The sequence below is a fragment of the Colius striatus genome, chromosome 2 (assembly GCF_028858725.1).
Source record: "Colius striatus isolate bColStr4 chromosome 2, bColStr4.1.hap1, whole genome shotgun sequence".
NCBI lineage: Eukaryota > Metazoa > Chordata > Aves > Coliiformes > Coliidae > Colius > Colius striatus.
The window spans coordinates 19447764-19470462 of NC_084760.1; the positions used below are offsets into that span (position 1 = coordinate 19447764).

General features: G+C 34.5%; 1 protein-coding gene across 1 annotated transcript in view; it reads left to right on the forward strand.

Moving 5' to 3' along the window:
• EYS (eyes shut homolog) overlaps positions 1 to 22699 on the forward strand; it is a 900402-nt gene that overhangs the window by 615329 nt on the left and 262374 nt on the right. Inside the window, exons 33-34 of the mRNA XM_061989098.1 lie at positions 7429 to 7619; positions 9098 to 9186. Of these exons, the coding sequence (XP_061845082.1) occupies positions 7429 to 7619; positions 9098 to 9186 (280 nt within the window). The remainder of the gene's footprint in view (positions 1 to 7428; positions 7620 to 9097; positions 9187 to 22699) is intronic.

The window sequence follows — 22699 nt, forward strand, 5'->3', positions numbered from 1 at the left end:
GCGCTGAGTACAAGGGGACAGTCACTTCCTTGGTCCTGCTGGTCACACTATTCCTGACACAATCTAGGATGCCATTGGCCTTCTTGACCATGTGAGCACACTGTTGTCCTTTTCTGCCAGAGAGCTTTCCATGCGCTCTGTCACCAAATCTGTATCATTGCCTGGGGTTGTTGTGGCCTTAGAGCAGGACTTGGCACTTGGCCTTATTGAACCTTATATGACTGGCCTCAGCCCATCACTGCAGCCTCTCCAGGTCCCTCTGAAGAGCCTTCCTGTACACAAGCAGGTCTAGACACTCTCCCAGCTTGGTATCACCAGCAAATATTATATCTGAAAACAGAAATAGTGGTTGAAGATGATGGTTATTGTATTTGGGAGAATAAAGAATAAAACTTTTGGATTATGTTGCTGGGGCTGTCCTCCAGGACTCACTGGAATTAATGACTTTATTTTAGAATGCAAAAGAGAGTGATTGACATGACTCATTAAATGTGAAAACTCAATGAAATGCACTTTTTTGAGATAAAACATGGAAACGTAAAGAGGTACTTTGAGCATACTGAGAGTAAAGGAAAAACATTGCTACATACATAGACCACCTGAGACAGGAGGCTCCAAAAGAGGTTAAAAAAAAGCACCATATGATTAATACTATCCATTAAATTCACTGTCAAAGATCACAAAACTAGCTCTTTGTAGTTAGGACAGCAACCGTGTCTATACTGTATAAGTTACCTGTTTCAATTTAAGACTATTTTCTCTTATCCTCCTGTCATTCCTGTCTACAAAGGGCCTGACTATATCCTCAATATCCTCTCTTTGTGTACTGAAAGACTGCTGTTAGCTCTCCCTCAAACCTTCCCTGAAGGCTTCTCATCTTCAACATGAACACCATTCTGGATCCTTCCTCTGTCATGACAATAGTTTTTCCTCTCTTTTTGTATCTGGGAACCTTCAACAGTGATTGAAATACAATTAAAATCGTGCATGCCTGTTGGTAACATGAAAAAGGTAGTGTGCACCTGCAAAAAGCAGATTCTCATTATCAACTGTGATCTAGGTGCAAAAAAAATTGTACGGAAAAAAAAGTGAATGAAGGAAGTGCAAATGGCACTTTGGTTTGTGGAATGGTTTATTGGTATGAAGTACAAAGTTTGGATAAGCTATAGCTTTGATAAAGTATTTAACTATAATTGGTTAGGGTCATTGTTTGAAAATGTGCTCCAGGGTTTAGAACAGTAATATTTTACTGAAGATATCAGTTCCATCTAGGAATGGAATTCCCACTAAACTGCTTTACGCCTAAGAAAGACTGATTTATAAAAATCGCCTCTCTTTTTTTTTCAGTAGTTAACTTCAAGCTAAAAGTGATACAAATGAAATTTACTTTTTGTTTATGTATTTCCCATGTTCCTCAGAAAGTGAATAAATAAGCCAAGATATAGAATTTCACAGCAAAGTATCATGGCTGAACTTGCTTTGTGCCATCCTGATTAGAGGACTGAAGTCTTAATTATGAATTAAGAGTGAAATTATTTGTTTCAAGGTGATTGAAGAATTGTTTCAAGCACTAATCTCTCCAACAATATATTCACAAAAGTATTTGTTGAACTTTAACATTCTGTATATGTTCATGTAATTTAAAAGGGTATTATGTATGAATACTCGGGAGAATGAGATGATGGGGAGGGCTAACAAAATTCAATGATATTTTACCTGACTTGCAATCTGTAATTCTTTGCAGCACTTGTGTTTTTTTTCTTCAAGTGTCACTGGTTGAGAAGCTTATCCATCCTATAACAGCACATATTGAGTTAAATTCATTTTCCTAGAATCATAGAATGGTAGGGGTTGGAAGGGACCTTCAGAGATCATCTAGTCCACTCCCCCTGCAGAAGCAGGGTCACCTAGATCAGGTCACATAGGAACATGTCCAGGCAAGTCTTGAAGACCTCCAAGGAAGGAGACTCCACAACCCCTCTGGGCAGCCTGTGCCACTGCTCTGTCATCCTCACAGTGAAATAGTTTTTTCTTATATTTAAGTGGAACTTTTTGTGTTCCAGCTTCATCCCATTACCCCTCGTCCTGCTGCTAGATACAATAGAAAAAAAGGAATGTCCCAACCTCCCGATATCCACCATTTAGATATTTGTAAATATTAACAAGATCTCCCTTCAGTCTTCTATTCTCCAGACTAAACAGCCCCAGTTCCCACATCCTTTCCTCACATGAAAGATGCTCCAGTCCCCTGATCGTCTTGGTGAACCTGCGCTGGACTCTCTCCAGCACCTCCCTCTCCCTCTTAAGCTGAGAAGCCCAGAACTGAACACAGGACTCCAGATGAGGCCTCACCAGGGCAGAGGAGAGAGGGAGAAGAACCTCCCTTGACCTGCTGGCCACACTCTTCTTGATGCATCCCAGGATGCCATTGGCCTTCTTGGCCACGAGGGCATATTGCTGGCTCATGTTTAGTTTATTATCAATCAGGACTCCCAAGTCTCTCTCTGCAGAGCTGTTCTCCATCTTACTTATAAGAGTTTCCTGTCATACTCGTCCCTAACTTCTCTTTAGTTTATGGTAATTGTCTCCTGGCATACCTACTCTTAAGTCTTCACTAGGTTAGCAAAAACACTCTTGCTCCATCTTGTTAGATGTGTCAACAAAACAGCTAGATGTTTTGCTGTATGAGTCAGCTGCTTGTTAGAGCTTTCCCTCTTAATGGTGAGAATCAAGGCCCTCATGTCTTCCTCCCTCACACCCAGAGCTCTACAGTCACTCTTGATAAATCAGATTACCCTGGCAGCATTATTGGTGTCCACATGGAAAAGCAGCAAGAGTTAACCACGTGTGGGCTGTGCAAGCTCTGCTAGTTCTTGTGCAAAATTCCAGACCCTGGCCCTGCCAGGTAGTGAGCCTCTGGAGACACAGTGTTGGACTGTCAGATTGTCACCTCCATATCCAGCAGAAGAGAATCTTCAGTCATGAACTCACTCATTTTTGCAGTCACAAGCTCTGGGCTGAGATGGCTCTGAAAGATCTCCTGGACCATCTTGTTTGCCTTCAGTAGTGCCCATAGCACCTGTAGGTCTGCCAGTTGATCAGAAAGTAACTTCTTGATGCCAGAAGTCACAAGCTTTCAGCACATATAATCTCAACAGGCTCCCTCCCTCACTGTGATCTGTAGGGCTGTGGACTCCAGCTGTGCCTGATCCCTTTCATTGTGTTTCTTGGCTTCCTTCTTCCACGTATTTCTGCAAAAATCCTCATTTTCCCTGATGACAGGCAGAAACCTCATCACTTCCCACAATTCCCTCACCTGACAGAACAACTATTGGCACCAGCACATGTTGAGAGACCTGCCCACAAGCAGCAGTCAAAGAGGTCTGCAGCCAGTCTAGTGAAACAGTCCTTGCTCTGACCTTTGCATTTTGCTTTTCTAAAACTTTTTTCACTTGGCATTCCCAGGTTTAAGTAAACATAACTTTTTTTGTAAACATGGCTTTATACTGTTGTGAGAGATCTGTTCCTTCTTTACAAAAAAATAAATTAAATTTCCAAATGGCAAACCAATTTCTCATATTTTTCACGAGTGTCCTTCCACAGGCCACAGTGCCTTCTCTTTGAAAGTTGTAAGGCGTTTCTAATTAAAATAATTGCAAATGAAGTAAAAGTTGTGTCCATGAAAGAGGGAAAAATGATAGCTTGAACAGGAAAGTTTTATTCCAAGGTGTAACATAACATAAAAGAATAGGAGTAGAAAGAAGAAAAGTCTTACTGTAATAATCTTCTCAAAGCCTTAATCCATGAAAATGGCAGAGTATGCATTAGATGTAGAAATATCCTGAGACAGAAACTCCATTGCCCACAGAAGTGTATGCTCATGAGCATATTAAAAGTTCTTATTATTCATCTGTGCCTTTAAAAACCAAGACCTACACTTGTCTGGCTCTTAACTCGACAGTTTGAAGGCTTCTACTCTGAAGCTGATGCAGCTGAAGCTTAATGGAATGTAGGAAACCCAGTAGGCAGTGGCAAGGGTTAATGAATCTTGCCAGTCAGCTGGGTTGCAGACCTGCCTGTGTATGTGTTTGCCACTGCAGCTAGGTCTCAAACCTTTTAACATCTTGAAACAGAAAAACATAGAGTTGTACACACACAGGGGAGTGAGCTACAGCAAAAAAGATTTTCTAGGCCAAAGGGCTTTCCTGTTTCTTAGGAAAGCATGTGTTAGACATTCAGGGTGAAAGATAAAATACAGCTTCAATTTTTCCTTATTTTTTTTCTAAAAGCTTGGATGATGAGCACTCTGCTTTAGGACAAATAGCAATCTAGGAAGCTAACTCCAGAGGTCAAATGAAAAAAAAAATGCATGTAAGTGTAGCAGAAGGATTACAAACAAAGCTTATGTTCTATGAAAACAGATTGTGTACTGTCAGAAACAATGTGAGAACCTTTGTAAGTAAAACCACAGCAGTGGATATTGTTAATAGTTATTGTGGGAAAGCATGTAGTCATTTGTGATTCAAGTAGCACATTTTTATGGGTTTCACAAAAACCTGAAGCCTGATAGATATTCCTCAGCGCTTTCTCTCATTAATTCTTTCCACAATTACAGACGTGAAGCAATTGAAGCAATTTTACTTCAGATGATTCCATTAAGAAGCTTTCTGGTTAGCAGCATAAATATATTTCCCGTAAGACAAACTGGCCTCAAATCCATGGAATAATGGCATATATTGTCTTGCAAGGCAAAATTGTTTCTGACCGTAGGAAGACAAAAAGACATGGTTGTCAGAATGAAGTACAACTTTTTTCTGCAGTGCTCTGTGTATTTTAAACAATTGTACATAAAAAGCTAAAGGCAAATGCCACTACCTTTTGCTTATTTGGCCTTTCTTGATATATACTATATAATACAGTGTGGCCTCAGTTACCAGAGTTAGATTATAGTTTCAGGAATTATTAATGAACTGCTTTGTTCTCACCCACCTTTTTTGTTTTTCTCCTCATGATTTACAGAATTCACTCTCTTGTAGTGATATATAGAGGCTCAGTTGGTTTGTGTTAGCAAAGCATCAAAAAACTGACATAATTTTGACTTATTCTCATATGTGAACATAATTATGAACTGAACAAGGTTAAAAAAAAAAAAAAACCACAAAAAACCCAAAACACCAGAAAACCCAAAACCAAAAGAACACACAACTCCAAAAATCCTGAGCAGGTACAGAATTAATTAAGACTCCAGGGAAGAGATATTCTATGCAACTTTGCTGTCTTTCAGCTAAGCTCGTCTCTTAGCTGGAGTCAAAAAGAGGTGGTTAGATATCCGTATCTCAGGAGTGTGGGGAAAAGTGAGTGGTTTCATGGGAAGAGCAAAGCCATCTGCAGGGGCAGTTCAGGGCAAATGGAATGAGGGAAGGATTTAGTGCTCAATGGTGAACCCAGTAAGGAAAACAAACAAGGGTAAGGGATTGGAGGTAATCCTGTAAAGCTGTGTCTGCTCTTTCTTAGATAAATTGTCTTGTCTGAAAAATGGAGGGAGTTTTCTCTGCAAATTTGAACATTTGGGGTTTTTAAAGTAAGTTTTCTGAAATTTATACATATAGGTTTATTTTTCAAACTAGAATTTTTAAAGATTAAATAAATTTCAAATCATAAGTTCATCTTTTTTGCATCATTGGTCATTGATTGATATTGCTTTCATTTTTTTGTTTGTTTTACTGTGTGTTATATGTGTGCATATATCAGTGATTCATTGCTGTTTCTCTTTTCACTCCTTCCTGAGAATTTAAGAGCTTTGTTCAGGATTTTACCACAGTGATTCTGGTTTTCTGAACTTCTCAAAAGTCATAAAAGGATAAAATTCAGTGTAGTTTTACATTGATATATAAGAGTACAACATTAATAGTTCTCAATTTATCCCAGTATCATTGATGTTCAGAATGTAAACATAGAATCATAGAATGGTAATGCTGGAAGGGACCTTTAGAGATCATCTAGTCCAACCCCCATGCAGAAGCAAGTCAACCTAGATAAAGTTGCATAGGAACATATTACTACATACTACAAACGTAGTAATGTATCTGCAATTGAACTTGTTCTCCTAATAGATTAAAATTTGACCTATTTTGGAAAGTAGAAATGGATCTCTGACAGTCAAGGATACTCAGAATCTCTGTATTGATGATTTGCTAAAATTTGAGCCAGGCAAAATCAAACTATTCACTTATGTGTTATACATTGTATCTAGGTTCGTATTGTTGCACTAACATTTTTAACAAGATGGGTAAGTTGGTAATAATTCTTTAAACTTTTATCAGCTTCATAAAGCCGATCAGACAAATACTTGTTTGCTATGTTCTTCAAGTGACACTAAAGCATTTTTCTGCAAAAATCAAAATAGGTGTACTAAAATGAAAGAGCTAAGCTCCTCATGTTACATGTGTGGCTGGGGACACACATTTTTAATTTCTTGTGAGCACATAAATGTACTGACCTGAGGCTTGGCTATAATAGCAAGCAAAAAAAAAAAATAAAAGTGTGACTATACATCTTACAAAAACACATCTGAAAGAGAAAGGAAAGTATTGACAGAGAAAGAGAAGGAAGGGAAGGGAAAATATAAAAGAAGAGAGGAAGGGAGCAAGAGAGGGAAGGAAAGAGAAACAAACAAAAAAGGAAAGGAAGAATAAAAATAGAAGAATTAAAACTTAAGAAAAAGGAAAGAAAAAAATACAAAGAAAAGGAAAGGATTAAAAAAAATTACTGCATCCTTTTTAAGTGTACTATTCTGTCACCTGATTGGCCTGCAGCCATATATTCATATACCTTTTCCATTTTAGTAAGGGCTGCATTTGTCCTTGACAGGTATTGCGCAGGGCGATAAAGGTTAAAAGGCACCTAGATAAATCAAACAGACAAGTTAGATGTATTCAGAAGTGAAATTTTCAGCTTTCACCCTGGCACATCCCACTGTTTACTTTAGATAGAAACAGTTGACATATTTGATTAAGATGTGAATTTCATAATTAGGTCATGGAATGTCTTCCTCCCTTTCCATACCATGTGGTTTCTGCAAAGACTTCAAAGTCACTCATTCATGTATCAAAAACTATGTGAATTCCTAAGTTTAAAAAACTCTTCTTGACTGATGGTGAGCCAGATCTGCTAGATACATAATAAGTGCTACCATTTTCATAGGCTTTTCTTTCAGGCATTGATCCTAGTTGCTTGTTTAACTTGGTTTCACTTAAGCCTTTATGCCTAGTTTTATAAACCCTCAGTGTTAGTCTTAGTCTTGCCTGTCTCTTTGACAGATCTAAAAGAGTATCTTATGTCTTTGCCACCATTAGCAGAATAAGAAAGCAGTTGGTGAAGAAGAAAAAAGTCTTTGGATCCTTATATCTCTCAAAATTCTATTTACAGATTTTAGTTATGCTCACTATTATGGTGATTCTTACCTGGAATTTCAAGGCTTACGTTTGAACAAACAAAACTTCATCCACTTGAAATTTAGGACCTACACTCCTCACGGTCTACTGCTGTACATTGAACAGAGCCCAGAAACAGTAGGACATTTTTTAATTCAGCTTTCCATCAAACACGGCACTTTACAGGTAAGACATTGAAATCTCCCACATTCTGAATGAAGTGAATTTAAGATATTCTGTTTTATATATGAAGTCCAAACTAACTGAACCTTCTCATATGCAAGTCATTAAAATTGTGATAAGGGAGGCTGTGGAATTGAGTGAACCCTCACAAGGAAATTTACTGTGTAAGGGAATAGAATGTGTCATTGTTACCTTGGGATTCTGAGTAGAATACTTTTATGTGATTTGTCATTTTAATTCACAGTTCCACAGGATCACAGAAGCCATTTGTTTGGTTTTCATGAATGAACTAAATAGGAACAAATTTGTTTATAGACTGTAAGGCATATAGTGTGTGTGCCAGTATGTCTTTACCTTTGGCAAATTATTCTTTTCTGAGGAAGAGATAAAGCTTGAGCTTTATGAAGAGATAGGAAGATACTAAAAAGGCTATAAAAAGATATTAAAAGAGGAGCTTTTTTTCTTATAATGGATCTTCCATTTTCCTGTTAAAAATTTCAAAAAGTTTGACTGTAATCGTATCCTTCTGTAAGAATTGTGAAATGACTCATAGGAACAGCATATTTGAGTTATATTTTCCTCCATATTTTAAGAGTGTGATCATACTAAAAAGGTATATAAATTGCATTTAAATAGAAAAAAATAAGAAAACTATTTTTTGCTTTATTTTGTTGTATTGTGATTTACTGTGTTTTATTATATTGTGACTCTCTTTGTGCAGAACAAATGAGATTAGTCAGGGGCAGGAAGTTATCCAAGGTTTAGAAAATGTTGACGGCGTTAAGCCCATCTTACTTGTATTCATGGTAAAGTAATGATGCAGAAAAATATTTTTATCATATCATAATATATCATAAGCACCATAAAATATGAAAGTACTTTAATTGACAAAAATCTATTCAGAGATCCCAGTGTGCCATGTTAAAACTAATTGAATTCACTTAATCATTCACAAAGCCGGTCAATTAAATGTAGATTTAAAGCCCAATGAACAAATGGTTCTAAGCTCACAATCAAGCTACAATTACAAGTAGACAAACCATGAAATCAAGTGCTTGTTCACATTAGTATAGGAAATTAAATGGTGTTCCAAAATGCTCTAGCCTGCATGCTACATTACGTGTTTGGAAGTGTAAGGAGGCCATAAAATGGTAAGTAAAATTCACCCGTGGCCAATGTTAATTTCAGCTAGGTTGCAGATGGTCAACTTCTTTGCAAATCAGGCCTATAATATCTGTTTGTACAACACATGAAGATTAAGGTATTTTCATGAAGGCTAGAAAGGATATGTTTGCATGTATATTTCTGGTGCAATAGACTTCCTGATCCAGATTTTTAACGAAATATTAGTTTTCCACAATACACATGACAGCCTTTAGATTTTTATGAAACCATTTCTTATTTTTAAATTCAAGTTTTCAAGCCTGCAATTGTTTAATTATAAGAAAACATGTAATAAATACATTTTTCCCACTTCATAGTACCAATTTTTATGCGATGAAGCAGAAGTCAAAAACATCGCTACTACTGCTAAAGTGGATGATGGATACTGGTATAAAGTACAAATTAGGTAAGTTCTTACTGTTGTCTGTGTTTATAATTGCTACAAAGATCATCTAAGTTAGATATTAAATTCCAATGATATCTCATTAGCTATAAGTGATACTTAAAACTGTGCAGAAAAAATCAAGTTATGGCATTGTAGACTACAACACATAGAAAGAATTTTTAAAACTACAGTACAGTTGGACAGTGCTTATCACATAAGTGTTGTACTTCATGGAAATAAATTTATTCTCATGGAAACCATGTACCATAGTAAACATGAATGTTCAGACAGGGAAGTAGTGGTGTAGTAGGTCCAGGCTGCTTAGTCCAGGAAATAGTCGAATTTCCAATAAAGAGAGTGTGACTAATAGAAAACAAACCTTGGGAAATATATCCATAGGCTGAAGCAGCAACATTACTTATTTTTGCTGTCACTAACTTGCAGCTCATAATAGGATATACTTACTACTCCTGTAAAAGAATACTTGCAACTGAAGGATTATAAAATAAAAGGAAAATGAGGTAAGCAATATATATGCCATGGTCTTTGTACATAGATGTATCTAATGTACTAATATCTGTGCTGTTAGCATCCACAACCTTTTAAACACATGGAAGATAATGTTTTCTCTTCACTTTACAAGAAAATTAGTCATGAGTATGAGTGAGCTTTCCAGGTGCCTAGTTTCTCTTAAAATTAAAATAGGTTCAAGTCCTCTTGTCCAGCAAGAAGAATGAGAACTAGCTATCTGCTTTTCTATTAGGAGTAAATGAATCTGTAAAAAGTTTGCAGAGGAATACAGAAGGAACAAAAGCTTTTCACTAGACTAAGCCTTTTATTCCTATATCTGTCCAAATGTAGCTAAATGAAGCACCTTTTCAGGGCAACTACAATTGGATCCTTAGCTTCTATGGGAAACCAAAGTGGTGATTAAATCCATGATATTGTGCCTTGCTGTCTTAGATGTGGCAGTGAGTAGTCAGTGAGAAGAGCAACAGTTTGTTGCTGCTATTCAGTTATCAGGGTTTTTTTCCAGAATAGTAAACCAGGCTCAAGCTTCAGACCACAGTGTAAGACAATACTAAAAAAAGGAGCAAAAGTAATTCATTGCAGTTGTGCTTATCACTCAAAAAAGGGAATAACAGGAAACCAAGCTATACTAATGGAAGCTAAAAGCAGGTGTAATATCCTCTCTGATGAGGAAGGAATAAAAAACATCACTATGACACGACTAAAAGTAAGAACATCTAAAATCTTGAAGGAACGCAGTTCTGTTTATTTCTCTGGTTTTGGCTCTCAATATGAAAATACAGAAAGCAGAATTGGAATTTCTTTTAGAGACAAGATGCAAAGATAATAAATGCTTTAAGCAGCTTCTATATGAATGGTGATTAAATAATTAAAGGCTCTGCAAGACCATTTAAGGCAACTGAGGGAGAATACCAAAGAATCCCAGGAGATACACAGAAAATGGATAAGGGCAGGAGACATTACAATTTAATCTGCTAGCTAGGCTAATCTATTAGAATCATATTGTTATTCTTTTGTTGATCACTTTAAGAAAGATTTAAGAGTCTGAAGAGAACAAAACTATGAATACCTGAACCCTCAGTACTGTAGGAGACTAAAAAACCAAAATCTTTCCCCTGACACTGGACATTAGTCAGGAATGCTTAATTACAATGATGTGAGTGCACATGGTTGAACTCAGTGTTCTTAAAGGTCTTTTCAAAAATAAATGATTCTATGATTGTAGAATTTAAGATCTTAATGGCATGGATGTCAGAAAGATTTAGTTAGAAGTTGCTTCTTGTTTGAATGTAATGCATCTTCACATGCTCGAGTTACTTTTCCGTACAGTATATACATTTTCTTAATTATTATAAGAATTACTTTACTTATTTTTCCTTTCTTATCAGGTAAATATATATTTTTGACAATTAGACTTGACAGAGTCACTCTTGAAATATGTGTGTTGTTTTATGAATTTAACATCTAATTTAAACAAATATAGAATAATATGGCATACTATAACTTTAAATAACTTCACTGAAAAATTGACATAGCTTATTTGGCAGCTGTCTAGAGCTTTGCAATCACTGTTTAATGTTATCAGAACCAATTTGCAGTAAAATATGTAAATTTTGAATAATGGTATCTGGGAAGCTGGAGAAGTCAAGATGGGAATGTAGGACATACTCAACACTGTAACAGTGGATGTCCACTTAGTTCTGCAGATGTTAAGTAGAATGAACAGACATCATGGCTAGGAATAATATTATTTTGTTCTAGTATGTTGAAAGAAAATGGTGATACTTAAATTAGTTCTAATTGTTTGGAGCTCTTTTGATGTGGCTTTGTGTTGAAAAAAAATACTATTTTTCAAAGTCACTAAAATCAGTGCATTTTAGCTACTGAAGATAAGAGTATACTTCCTCTACAATATCACATGAAATCAAAGAAATAGACTTAAAAGTAGTAAGTGTTGTATAGTACAAGTTGAAAGACAGTGAAAATTAGATTATGATAGTATCTTCTTTTTTTTTGCTTGCAGGGAAACATTTTAACGTTTCCTTTATCCCACAGAAATCATTCCTGGTGTGAAGAAAATAATTTTTTAATGTTTCCAAATGTCACACCTTTTAATGTTTGCAAATAAATATGTATATTACTGTCAGAAAGTACAATGCATGCAGTTCTCATAGTTGATCAGAATATTCACATTGAAAATAAAAAAACAGGATTGCTGAAGCATGTCTTTTCTGATGATGGAATATTGTGACTACAACAATTATAATAATTTCATAAAATTATATATAATAAGACAATTTGCATAAAAATCTGTAGATCTTGATAATTTTGGATAGGATTTAGCTTTTTACCTCTGATTAGTCTTAATTTATGACATTGTTTGCTAAAATAATCACAGAGCAGTGCCTTAGAATTCCTTTTAGGTGTAAACTAGTACAGTTGATTACTAAGTGTAACTACTAATGAAAATCATTTAGATGTTTCACTCACATTTCTGAGCATATAATTTTGATTTTCTTAAGTGTTACCATGAAAATGAAAGAGTTACAGTGAAAAATAAATATAGGCAATATCCTAAAGAGATTAGATTTCTGCAGGGTATTAGGAAGGGAGGGAAATATTAGACTCAGGCATAAGAAAGTTTATGTTTGATTTTGTTGTGAAGACACAGTTCTCTTACTTCTAAGGCAATGGATGCTCTACCATAGTCTTCGCATTCCAGCCCTTACAAAACTGGCTTCATTACCTGCTTTAAAATATATCTTCTTCTATCATTGTCACGAAAACAATTTGATAAAATAAAATATTCTGCAGATCAGGCTGAACTGCAACAGTGGTATTAGAAATTTGTCCTTTAGGTGATCCACTATGCTCCATTTCAGAAATAAGTATTTGAGCACTAGTAGTAAAAATGTCCTTGATTAAATAAAAAAAAATAATCTCAGATACCAATTGTCAGTTTCTTTAGCAAATCTGTCATCTTATAAATCGATTATGTAGTAGATGTCACAAATAAAACTTTCTTTAAACTGAATCCATTCACTTTACATTTTTTTTAATTGACTGTGACCATTAAGATTAGAAAACTGGTGTAGATGCTCCATTAGTCTAGAAGCTAACTGCAAAACATTATAATTTGTTTTTTAAAGTTGCATTATTCTTCTCCTTCAATTCCTAATGTTTGTAATGTTGACATTTAATGTTTGTTGTAGACTTTCAGTGATTGATTGTCTTGGTTTTGAGATGTAAATGGTTTTTGATTTCTATAGTCAGAAAAAAAGATCTTTTTAATCATGCCATAATGCAACATATGCTCAATATGGGACTTGTATATTACTTGTTTTCATAGCTTTTTATGAAGGATTGAAATAATTCATATGGTGCAAAATATGCTGTATTTATTAGTATTCAGAATATACATATACATTTTTTGTCTAGGGATTTCTGGCAGGTAAGAAAAACAAGTGACAGATAAGGTGGTTAGAAAAATCTGCAGATGTCTCTCGTCATTTTATTTCACTTTTATTATAACTTCCTATTTTATTTGGTTGGACTCGATGATCTTAAAGATCCCTTCCAACCGAAATGATTCTATGATTCTATGATCTTTTCACAAAGGTCGTAAACATTGGCTTCCATTTCTAACATAATAGTACACATGTGACAGGTCATCCATCTGTGATTTCATGTACCATGTGAATGTCACTTACTCTACTTGATGAAAGCATGGCTTAATCAGCCATTTCCTCAAAAAAACAGTCTAAGCCACAAGGTATTATTAGCAATGCAGCTGCTTAATTAAAGAAGTATGTTCAATATTTATAACACAACAAGAAGTGATTCTATGGAATACCATTCTATGATTCTAAATGTGTTCTTCAGATAAGATAGCTTCATGTTTTTTTCATTTTCTGAGGAAGATAACGATGGACTTATATCAGCTGCAATGTTTGTTAAAGTGCTAGAACATATGTAGGGTCAAGCCTGATGTATATTACCAATACAAATGATTTAAGAAGACATTGGACCTCTAAACTGGCCACTGACAGGGTCCTTGCAAACATACTTTCCTAGCCATTGGCTGTGAAGGTCTTTCTAACAGTACCTCCTAAAGTATGTATTGTAAAACTAAGGTTGTTTGAAATATAACACAAGTGATGACTTTACTCATAATTTCTAATTTTTGTATAGTCTGAAACTTTTCCTAGCTCCATGGTCTTACTTGGGGAAAAAAAAAATCCAGTTTATTACATTTAGTACAATTTATTTATTATTTATTAACATTGGTAATAAAATGACATTTCTTGTTTCATAAATTCCACTGTACTTTGATTCTTACTTAGGTTATATCCATTGCAAAAAGGCTAATTCAATTAAAACAAACAGAATTGTGCATATACTTTAGGTGTAGAGGTATTTCTATTTTAAATGGAAGTAAAATCATGAAAAGTTTTGAAATAAAGATACTAATGTCAAGACCTGAATTAATAAGGTGGAAACTAGTTGATCAGGAAGTATCAAGAAAATTAGGATTATTTTTTTCAGTTCAGTTCGGAATTTTTTTTTGACAGAGATAAAGAAATTTAACCTAAAATACTTATGGTGACTATTACACAGATCAACAGGGGGAAGTGAATAATATCTCACAAAAAGGGCATTCTGAAATACACCTGAAAGAAAAAATGAGTATTGCAAAAGTAGCTGAAGAAGTAGAAAAATAATTTCTATGTCTCAAAGATCTCTGTTACACTGTGATGCCATTGCTGCCACTGGCAGATCATGACAGAGCCACAGAAATGACAGCATTGGATTGAAGCAAGAGTCAGAGAATCTAATTTATGAACTATGATATTAAAACCAAATATGAATTTTAAAAGAACACTAAATAGACAAAAAATTTTGAAATCTTCCTAATCTGAAACAAACCTTTATGTGTTTTATAGTTCATTTGGCTAACCTGCACAGTACATTTAGAGAGAATTAATTTAATTTTAATCCTTTCACAAATAAGTAGAAGGGGAACTGAGCTGGTAACATTCCCTCCTGTGGCTGAGTTTATTCATTTCTTTATCTCATAAATACCTGATAATTTATGTGTATCTTAATGTATATTTCTGTTTGGAGGTCAAATGCTTCATAAAAATAAACTTTAGCTTTATAATAGTTCTCAGACTATACTTCCTTTTTGTCGAAGTATATAATCTGCATTTTCTAATGACTTGCACTGTGGAAATGCACTGTGGAAATAATTACTTTGTAAATGCTAGAGAGTAGTAGCAATGTGAATTCAAATACAAATAGCATCTCTCTAAAAATTTTCACAACAGTTAAACAATAATAAACTCGAATAAGTAAACTGGTCTGTACATAAGCTGAATACTGAGAAGGCATTAATGACATCTGCCACTGAAGAAATATTAAGGAAAACGATAGGCAATCAATGAAACTACAATTACCCAGTTTGCTCTGTGACTAAGCATAGATTTTTATAGCTGAAAGTCATTCTTGTGTAAAAATGTTAGAAATTAGTTTCATGTACAGTGTGTTAGTGCAGTTATTTTCTATTGATCTTAGATATTTTCATAGTACCAATTAGTTGAAATTATTTTTTTCTGGAAAAGAGAACATCTTAAACTTCAGTAGCAGAACTACTTTACCAAAACTATTATCTATTCAAATGTAATTACCATGAAAAACTGAACTAAATTTTTACTTTTTAGATTCACAAACTATTCTTTTTCTTCATTACTTACAATTGCCTTCCTTTCTCTTTCTTTAGTGGAAAAGGCAAAGAAACAACATGCCCTCTTTTACTGATTGCTGCTTATCACTAAATTCCTTATCTTTTAGAGATACTGTCTCAACAATTTATGTATTTGCTGGAGGTTTTTCCACAGGACATATCTTTTGCTGATTCTGTGTTTAAGCATATTTAAATCCTGTTCCATTATGTGTGATCTATACTCCTAACTACATTCCCCACATTGTTAATCTCGCAGACTGTTCATAATTTTATTCACAGAATAAAAGAAATTTTTAAAATATTTAACTTTAAAGCAAAGTAGTAACAACACTGACTGATGCTTTTTATACATTTGAAATAACATTAAAAAAACATTATAGGATCCTATTTCTGAATGGATTTTCTTATTTGGAAAACAGATAACACACACAATCCAATAGGGATTTTTATACACTTAAAGGTTCTGAGCCCTTTGACATCCTAAACGAAGTGATTTTACATTTTCATGTTTTCACATGTGATGTCAATATATTTTATTCAATAGATGCATATGAATTAAGAGAAAATACACCAGCTATGGCAAAAGAAGCTTACAGAAAAAAACAGCGTAGGATTTAAAAAATATTTTAGAGATATTCTTTTTTACTCTACAGATGAACACAGTACATCAACTAAACACTATATAGTAAAGTAGCATGGAGTATTATTTTTATCTAAGATATTTTTAAAACCTCTTGGCTTTAGAGTTTCAGGCTAGAAGGGACAACTCATTCAGCCACCAAGGGACAACTAGCTTGACATCCTTTATGTCCTAAATTATCTATATTTTTGACAGCAGCCCATAGACTTCACTTAAATCAAACCTTTCTGTTTCTTAAATATTTTCCTGAGATATATTCTACTTTGGTCACCTCTTCCTAAACTCACAGCATTGGTGTGGAATTTATATATCAAAACGATTCTGGCTGGCAAACTCCAGCCAGTACTTCAGTGAAAATCTGGAAATGAAAGCCAAGTAAAGATTCCTTTCTGACCCTGATAACCCTGTGTATCAGATATGTGACCTTAACTACAGGAACAAGTAGTGGTACACACCTGAGAGGTGTAATTTGATGTCACTTCAAAGATTTTTTTTTTTACCTTTTAGATATCTTTTCACCAAAAAACTCAAGCTCTGCTGTTTGAGACATATCCCAGAGAATGGGGAAAAAAAAGAATATTTAGCCAGGTCTGTGCAGGGAGAAAAAAGCTGTTAGTCACTGCACAACGCATTTGGAAGCCTGAAAGTAAAAGGTTTGTGAAAATAATTGTACCAAGGCAGATATGAGGCAGCATGAGTGTTTGAAAGATGATACAAGTCATCCTTTTCTCACTGAAGAAAGAAGAACATGCAGTACTGCAGACAAGTAGTATAGTTGTCTTGTTTGTTCAGACACTGCTATGGGAATACTGTATGCTGTAGCTCCTACTTAGTAAGAAGGAAGCTGTCTTTCCACTTTATTCTGTGTGTTTCCCTTTCAGTTAGTCATCTGGGGGCACGGAAATTGCTCCTTTCCTAAATGAAAATAAGCTTTATCTCCCTGAAGGACAGGACGTAAAAGTGTAAACTGGGAAAATACTGAAAAGAAAAGGAATCTGCCTGCTATGGGAAATAGCCACTAAGGTGAGAGCCTTATAAGGCTATGGAAGGAAGAAGATTTTGTTCAGGACCAACAGTAAATAGTAAAAAAAAAAAATCAATTTAATGAGTAAATTTGCTTTCAAGCTTTTATTTAGTCTATCACATTTTTACATTTTCACTTTTTTAAAAACTTACCTTTTAAAAATCTGGTTATCTTGAGCTCAAAATAAAGTCTATCTTTAAAGAATCTTCCTTTGAAAAAGTCTGAATTGTCTCCTTTTTGAGGAAGTGGCTTCTCCAAAAAGACATAAAATGAGGCTTCCCTTTAATCTGACAACAGATTAATGTGGCCAGAGCTTATATAAAGAACTGAATCAATTAAAATCAATTTTATTATCAGCTAAATTATTTCCTTAATGCAAAATGCTGTGAGAAGAAGGAAGCATGAATGCCCATGAAATAAAGACTGAAACTTAATCTTTTGACTAAATTGTCAGTGAAAACACACATACAGATGTATAAGAAGTGCCAGTGACCCAGCTTCTATCATATCTACTATACATAGTCACAGTCCTCCATTCCTTTTCAGAATTTCTGTAAAATGTTATTTTTCAGCTTGTTTTCTGAAAATGAGCAATTTAGCTTTCTTTCAGAAACATTTTCTTCTGAAAAAAATCATGCTATTACACTGATTAAGTTATGTGAGCATACTACTTTTTTAACATTGTGTGGTAAAGATCTCAGTTCTGCATTGCCAGATATGTCAGAATTCCCTTTGCTATTCTGAAGTCCCTACAAGTGATTTATTCATTCAACAAGAACTAAGATATCAAAGAGAAAGAAAGAATAGTGGAAAAGGATAAAACCTAGAAATTATGACAGAGAAGTTTGACGTTAATATTTTCATACCTTGCAGTTACTTTTCAGAAACTGAGAATAGGGAAAGTAGACTTTTTTCTTGCATATCTCTCTCAGTATACAAAAAATCCTACAATGATCAAATAATCTAATAAAAAGATATAAACTACGTGCATTTGTTTGCAGATAAATAATATTTTATTTTACATAAATGCAAAGTAAAAAATTCTTAATTGGAATGACAAACTGTCATGAAATGGAAATCTTCCACAAAGACTGACTATTTTTCATAAACTTCATGAATCAACAGAAAATACTCAACTGCCTTTTTCTAACAGTTCGATGTAAATGAATGCAATTTACTTAATTATACTAAATTGATCATAATAACAGTTAATAGCAACTTAATAATACCAATTGGTACAAACTGATGTTTTACAGCCTCTTTAAGATAAAAGCATACTTAGGCATGCCATATCTTGAGTACAAATCATATTCTACACCTTCTGAGAACTCTGCCATCAAAGAATACACTCAAAAGTTAAAATTTAGGATCATTAAAAGAGACAAACTTGTGGTGCATAGTGATCTCTTCTTACTCAGATTATCTAACTAAATAAATACTAAAAAATGTTTCTGCCATTGCTACTTTCTTTTACCCTGGATCTCAATAGAACTCCTTAGTCTCACTACTGAAAATGAAAATTTTTTACTTTAGCTTTTAAAACAACTTACTGCAGGGACATAAATATAAAAGCTGTAAAGTAAGACTTTAATAACGGGCAACATACCTAAAACTTTTTTCTATATTATTTTATGAGGATTATCAAAGTATGTTTATGTCTACTAAAGTGTGTTCAATGTTTCGTGGCTCCCTTGACCCTGTGTCGCAAGCTTATAAATGACGTTAAGAACACAGAGAGTGTATAGAAACCAGAAATAATGTTGGCTTTTTAGAGTTCGTGCAAATATTAATTCCCTCTGTGTGTCTTATGCAGTGCAGTCTTTCAGTTTCAATTGAAATAAAATGTCAGTGTTGCAAGTCTAGATCCAACTCTAAACTTGTCACTGTCTTAATATTTCAATAGAGTAAACCTTTTTACTAAATGACACTTTCTTCTTCTTACGTCAACTTGAGGTAAGTGCATGTTGTTTTCTAAATTTAATTTTTGTAAATAGTATTCAAGGTTGTTACAATGTGAGCACCAGGAAACTTGTAGTTCTCCAAAGACATTGTTTTTGTTATTGTTTGTCATTTTGTCATTGTTTTGTCATTTGTTTGACATTGTTTAGGTCATTGTTTTTTCTCTAGCTAACTTGATGGTAGCAAATAAAACTGAAATATGAAGACTATTTTCTGGACCTGGGGCCACCTGGCATATCCCAGATCATATCTATAAAAATACTTACTAAAAAATTGACTAGCAAAATTTAAATTAGGAATAGTTTCAGAATCACACTAACCAGTGAACTTTCTTATTTTCAGAATTGAAGGTGATAGCTATTCTGGGTGGCAACTAACAAAAGCTGTGATAACTTTAGAAAACCATGGATAATTGTATGTCAGGACTTGAGCTCATGTTGTAGACCTTTTTGATTTAATAATACAAGCATAACCTCTGTGAAAAGAATAAGGGGGACCATATTTATTAATTCAAATATGAATCACAGAATCACAGAATCACAGAATCACAGAATCACACAATGGTGGAGGTTGGAAGGGAAATCTAGAAATCATCTAGTCCAACTACCCTGCCAAAGCAGGTCCGCCTAGATCAGGTCACATAGGAATGTGTCCAGGTGGGTCTTGAGGATCTCCAAGAAAGGAGACTCCACACTCTCCCTGGGCAGCCTGTGCCACTGTTCCCTCACCCTCACAGTAAGATAGTTTTTCCTTATGTTTAAATGGAACTTTTTGTGTTCCAGCTTCTATCCATTACTCCTTGTCCTATCACTACATACAACAGAAAAAAGGGATACCCCAAGCTCCTGACACCATTTAGATATCTGTAAATATTAATGAAATCCCCCTTCAGTCTCCTCTTCTCTAGACTAAACAGCCCCAGTTCCTGCAGCCTTTCCTCATATGAAAGATGTTCCAGTCCCCTGATCATCTTGGTGACCCTGCCATGGATTATTTTTTCTCATCTGTTAGGGAAATTTACATCATGCCTTGTCATGAGCTTCATTGTTCTTATATATTTAGTTATATTACTTTCCAAGACCAAATTAAGAAATCAGCCCCAAATCCAGGAAATACAAGTCTACTGTCAGAGAGAATGAGAAAAAATATGCAACATGGGAGCATGTGTTAGCTGGTGACACAATCAATACCAACTGATGTAAACAATCTAAAATGCTTCATCTTATACTGACAGTGAGTATAGTATATTTTCTAGTTAAATAAAGGTACTGAGGGTAATATGAAACTCTGCCTTAATCTCTAAATGTAATTTCTGTTTGTTTGGGTTTTTTTTTTACTAAGAAAAAAATCTCAGGATTGTAGAATTGTAGGATAACTCAGACTAGAAGGGATCTCAGGTGGTTTCTAGTCCAACTTCCTGCTCAAAGCAGTATCAATCAAGGTGTTAGACCAGATTGTGCAGGGCTTTTATTCATCCAGATTTTGAAAAAGTCCAAAAGTGAAACCTTCTCAATGTCTCTGAACAGAGAGGTCCACTCTTCAGATGATCCATTCTTAAAGTTGTCTCAAACAACTTTGCAAAGCCTTAAGGGTTTTAAAACCAGTGCTGATTCAAAATTGATCCGACTTTTTAAATGTACATTAAGAATATGTAACTCACTTATCTGTGACATTTTTTGAAATTTTACAGAATAAACATTGTATTGCAGGGAGTTGTTTGAGTATGAAACCAGAAAAAAAAGAAAACTACTAGCTACTAAAGGAAAACAGCAAAACATGCATTGGCCTTGATTTTTTTTAAGCCAACAAATCTGTAAAATAATAAAGAAACACAGGGAAAATGAAATATTTTCCCTAGCTCGAATTAATCAGTTGTCTTCAATAAAATCAGGGAACTTTGGGATTTTTTATTAGAATATTTATCAATAAAATTTTTCTTTAAATCTTGTAGTTCACAGCTCTGACACGTCTGATTGCAAACCTGTCGGCATTTTTGTTTAATACTCTGCACATTAACATTACAACTAAATAGTTCAAGGATAATTACTGAATTGTTTATTCTTGTTTACCACAATCACATTCAAAGTGAAATTGCTAGAGACAGGTGAAAGTTTCTCTTTTCCAGAACAAGAGATTTCCCTTTCAGGAAAAGCAGATTAAAGATTTATTCTCAGCAAGGCTGCACAGCATGGCTGACTGATGCTTAATACTTTATCTAGACATCCCTCTTTCATCCCTCCTCTTTCCCCATTTGTTTTATTACCTTTTTACCATTTTATGATAATCCCAAACATGTCATTTAATCATCACTAACAAATGTCAGCAAGTAAGGACATTATGTAAAAGGATTTGGATTTCATGCAGACATTGTCATGTTTAGGTACCATTATCCCAACAGTTATCAAATTATTACCTGACCTTTCCATCCTTCCAACCTGCAAGGCATTGGGCAATGGATTGAATACTGTTTAGACAGAACTCATCTTCAGGTTATAATTAATAGGCCAGTATTTAATCATTACATTTATGTGAGCACAAATGAGGAAACTGTGAACTATTACTGCTGGGTTGGACTGAGGCACAATTACTGGTAGCTTACCCAGCAAAAGTGCTTGAGAGTTGCTGTATGCATTTCCACATTTATAATTATGCAAAAAGCTCTGTCATCTTACTTGACCTTTAAAGAGCCCAGTGTGCTGATTGTAGAAAAAGTATTTTAAAAGCCTGATGGAAATTTCATAGAGTGCATATAGGAATCAGTGATTGTATCATCAGCAAATACTAAACAATAATGGTTTGAGGTTGTTATTCTAATTTGGTCAGACCCTGCTAGATTCAATCAAATACAATCAGGGGTGCAAGGCTGACATTCTAACAAGCTTAAGGCAAAGGCAGCTCATGCTACTGAATTGCATTAACTTGTCTTCTGACATAAAGTACTGGAAATTGATTTCAGAATATGTTTAGATATGCATACAAAAAAACCTCTGCATTTCCATTATATAAGCTGTTAAGGACAAACTAACAAATAGGTCTAAAACTAATTTGAAAAGAACTACCTGTAATCAGTTATAGTATTAGCATCTCAAAATGTGTAAAAGAAACAATCATTTAAAAAATAAAAGAAGTTGTTTGGGGGGCTTTCCTTTACTTCACACGTCTGTTAATTAGTTTTAAAAAAATAAAGATATTTGTCGGTTCCCCTCCACTTCCACTGCAGTCTTAAGAATTCTGTTTACATTGAAACTAGTCATTTAAAATATTCAGGAATATTTCTAACCTTTTATTATGTTTTTACTCATAAATATATCTTTTTATCTGAAAGAGAACAATTTTTTTTTAATATTTAAAACCTCATATTTTTCCTTAAAACTCTCACTACATCTTTCTGCTGTAGAATGAGTATAGCCAATATGTCACACTGGGTTCAAGCCTCAAGAAAAACTGTTTGATCATTGCAAACAGAGCTACTGAAAATGCATGCACGAGGTACACATTATCAGCAAACTTCCTTTGCAAGCAAATAATGAAAACAGTGTGGAACAGAACCTTGTGTATGTGCCTAGACACCCAGCCATTGCCCAACATATACAAAATGTGGCAGGAAAATGTTCCTTTTCTTGATTGCAATTCTGCA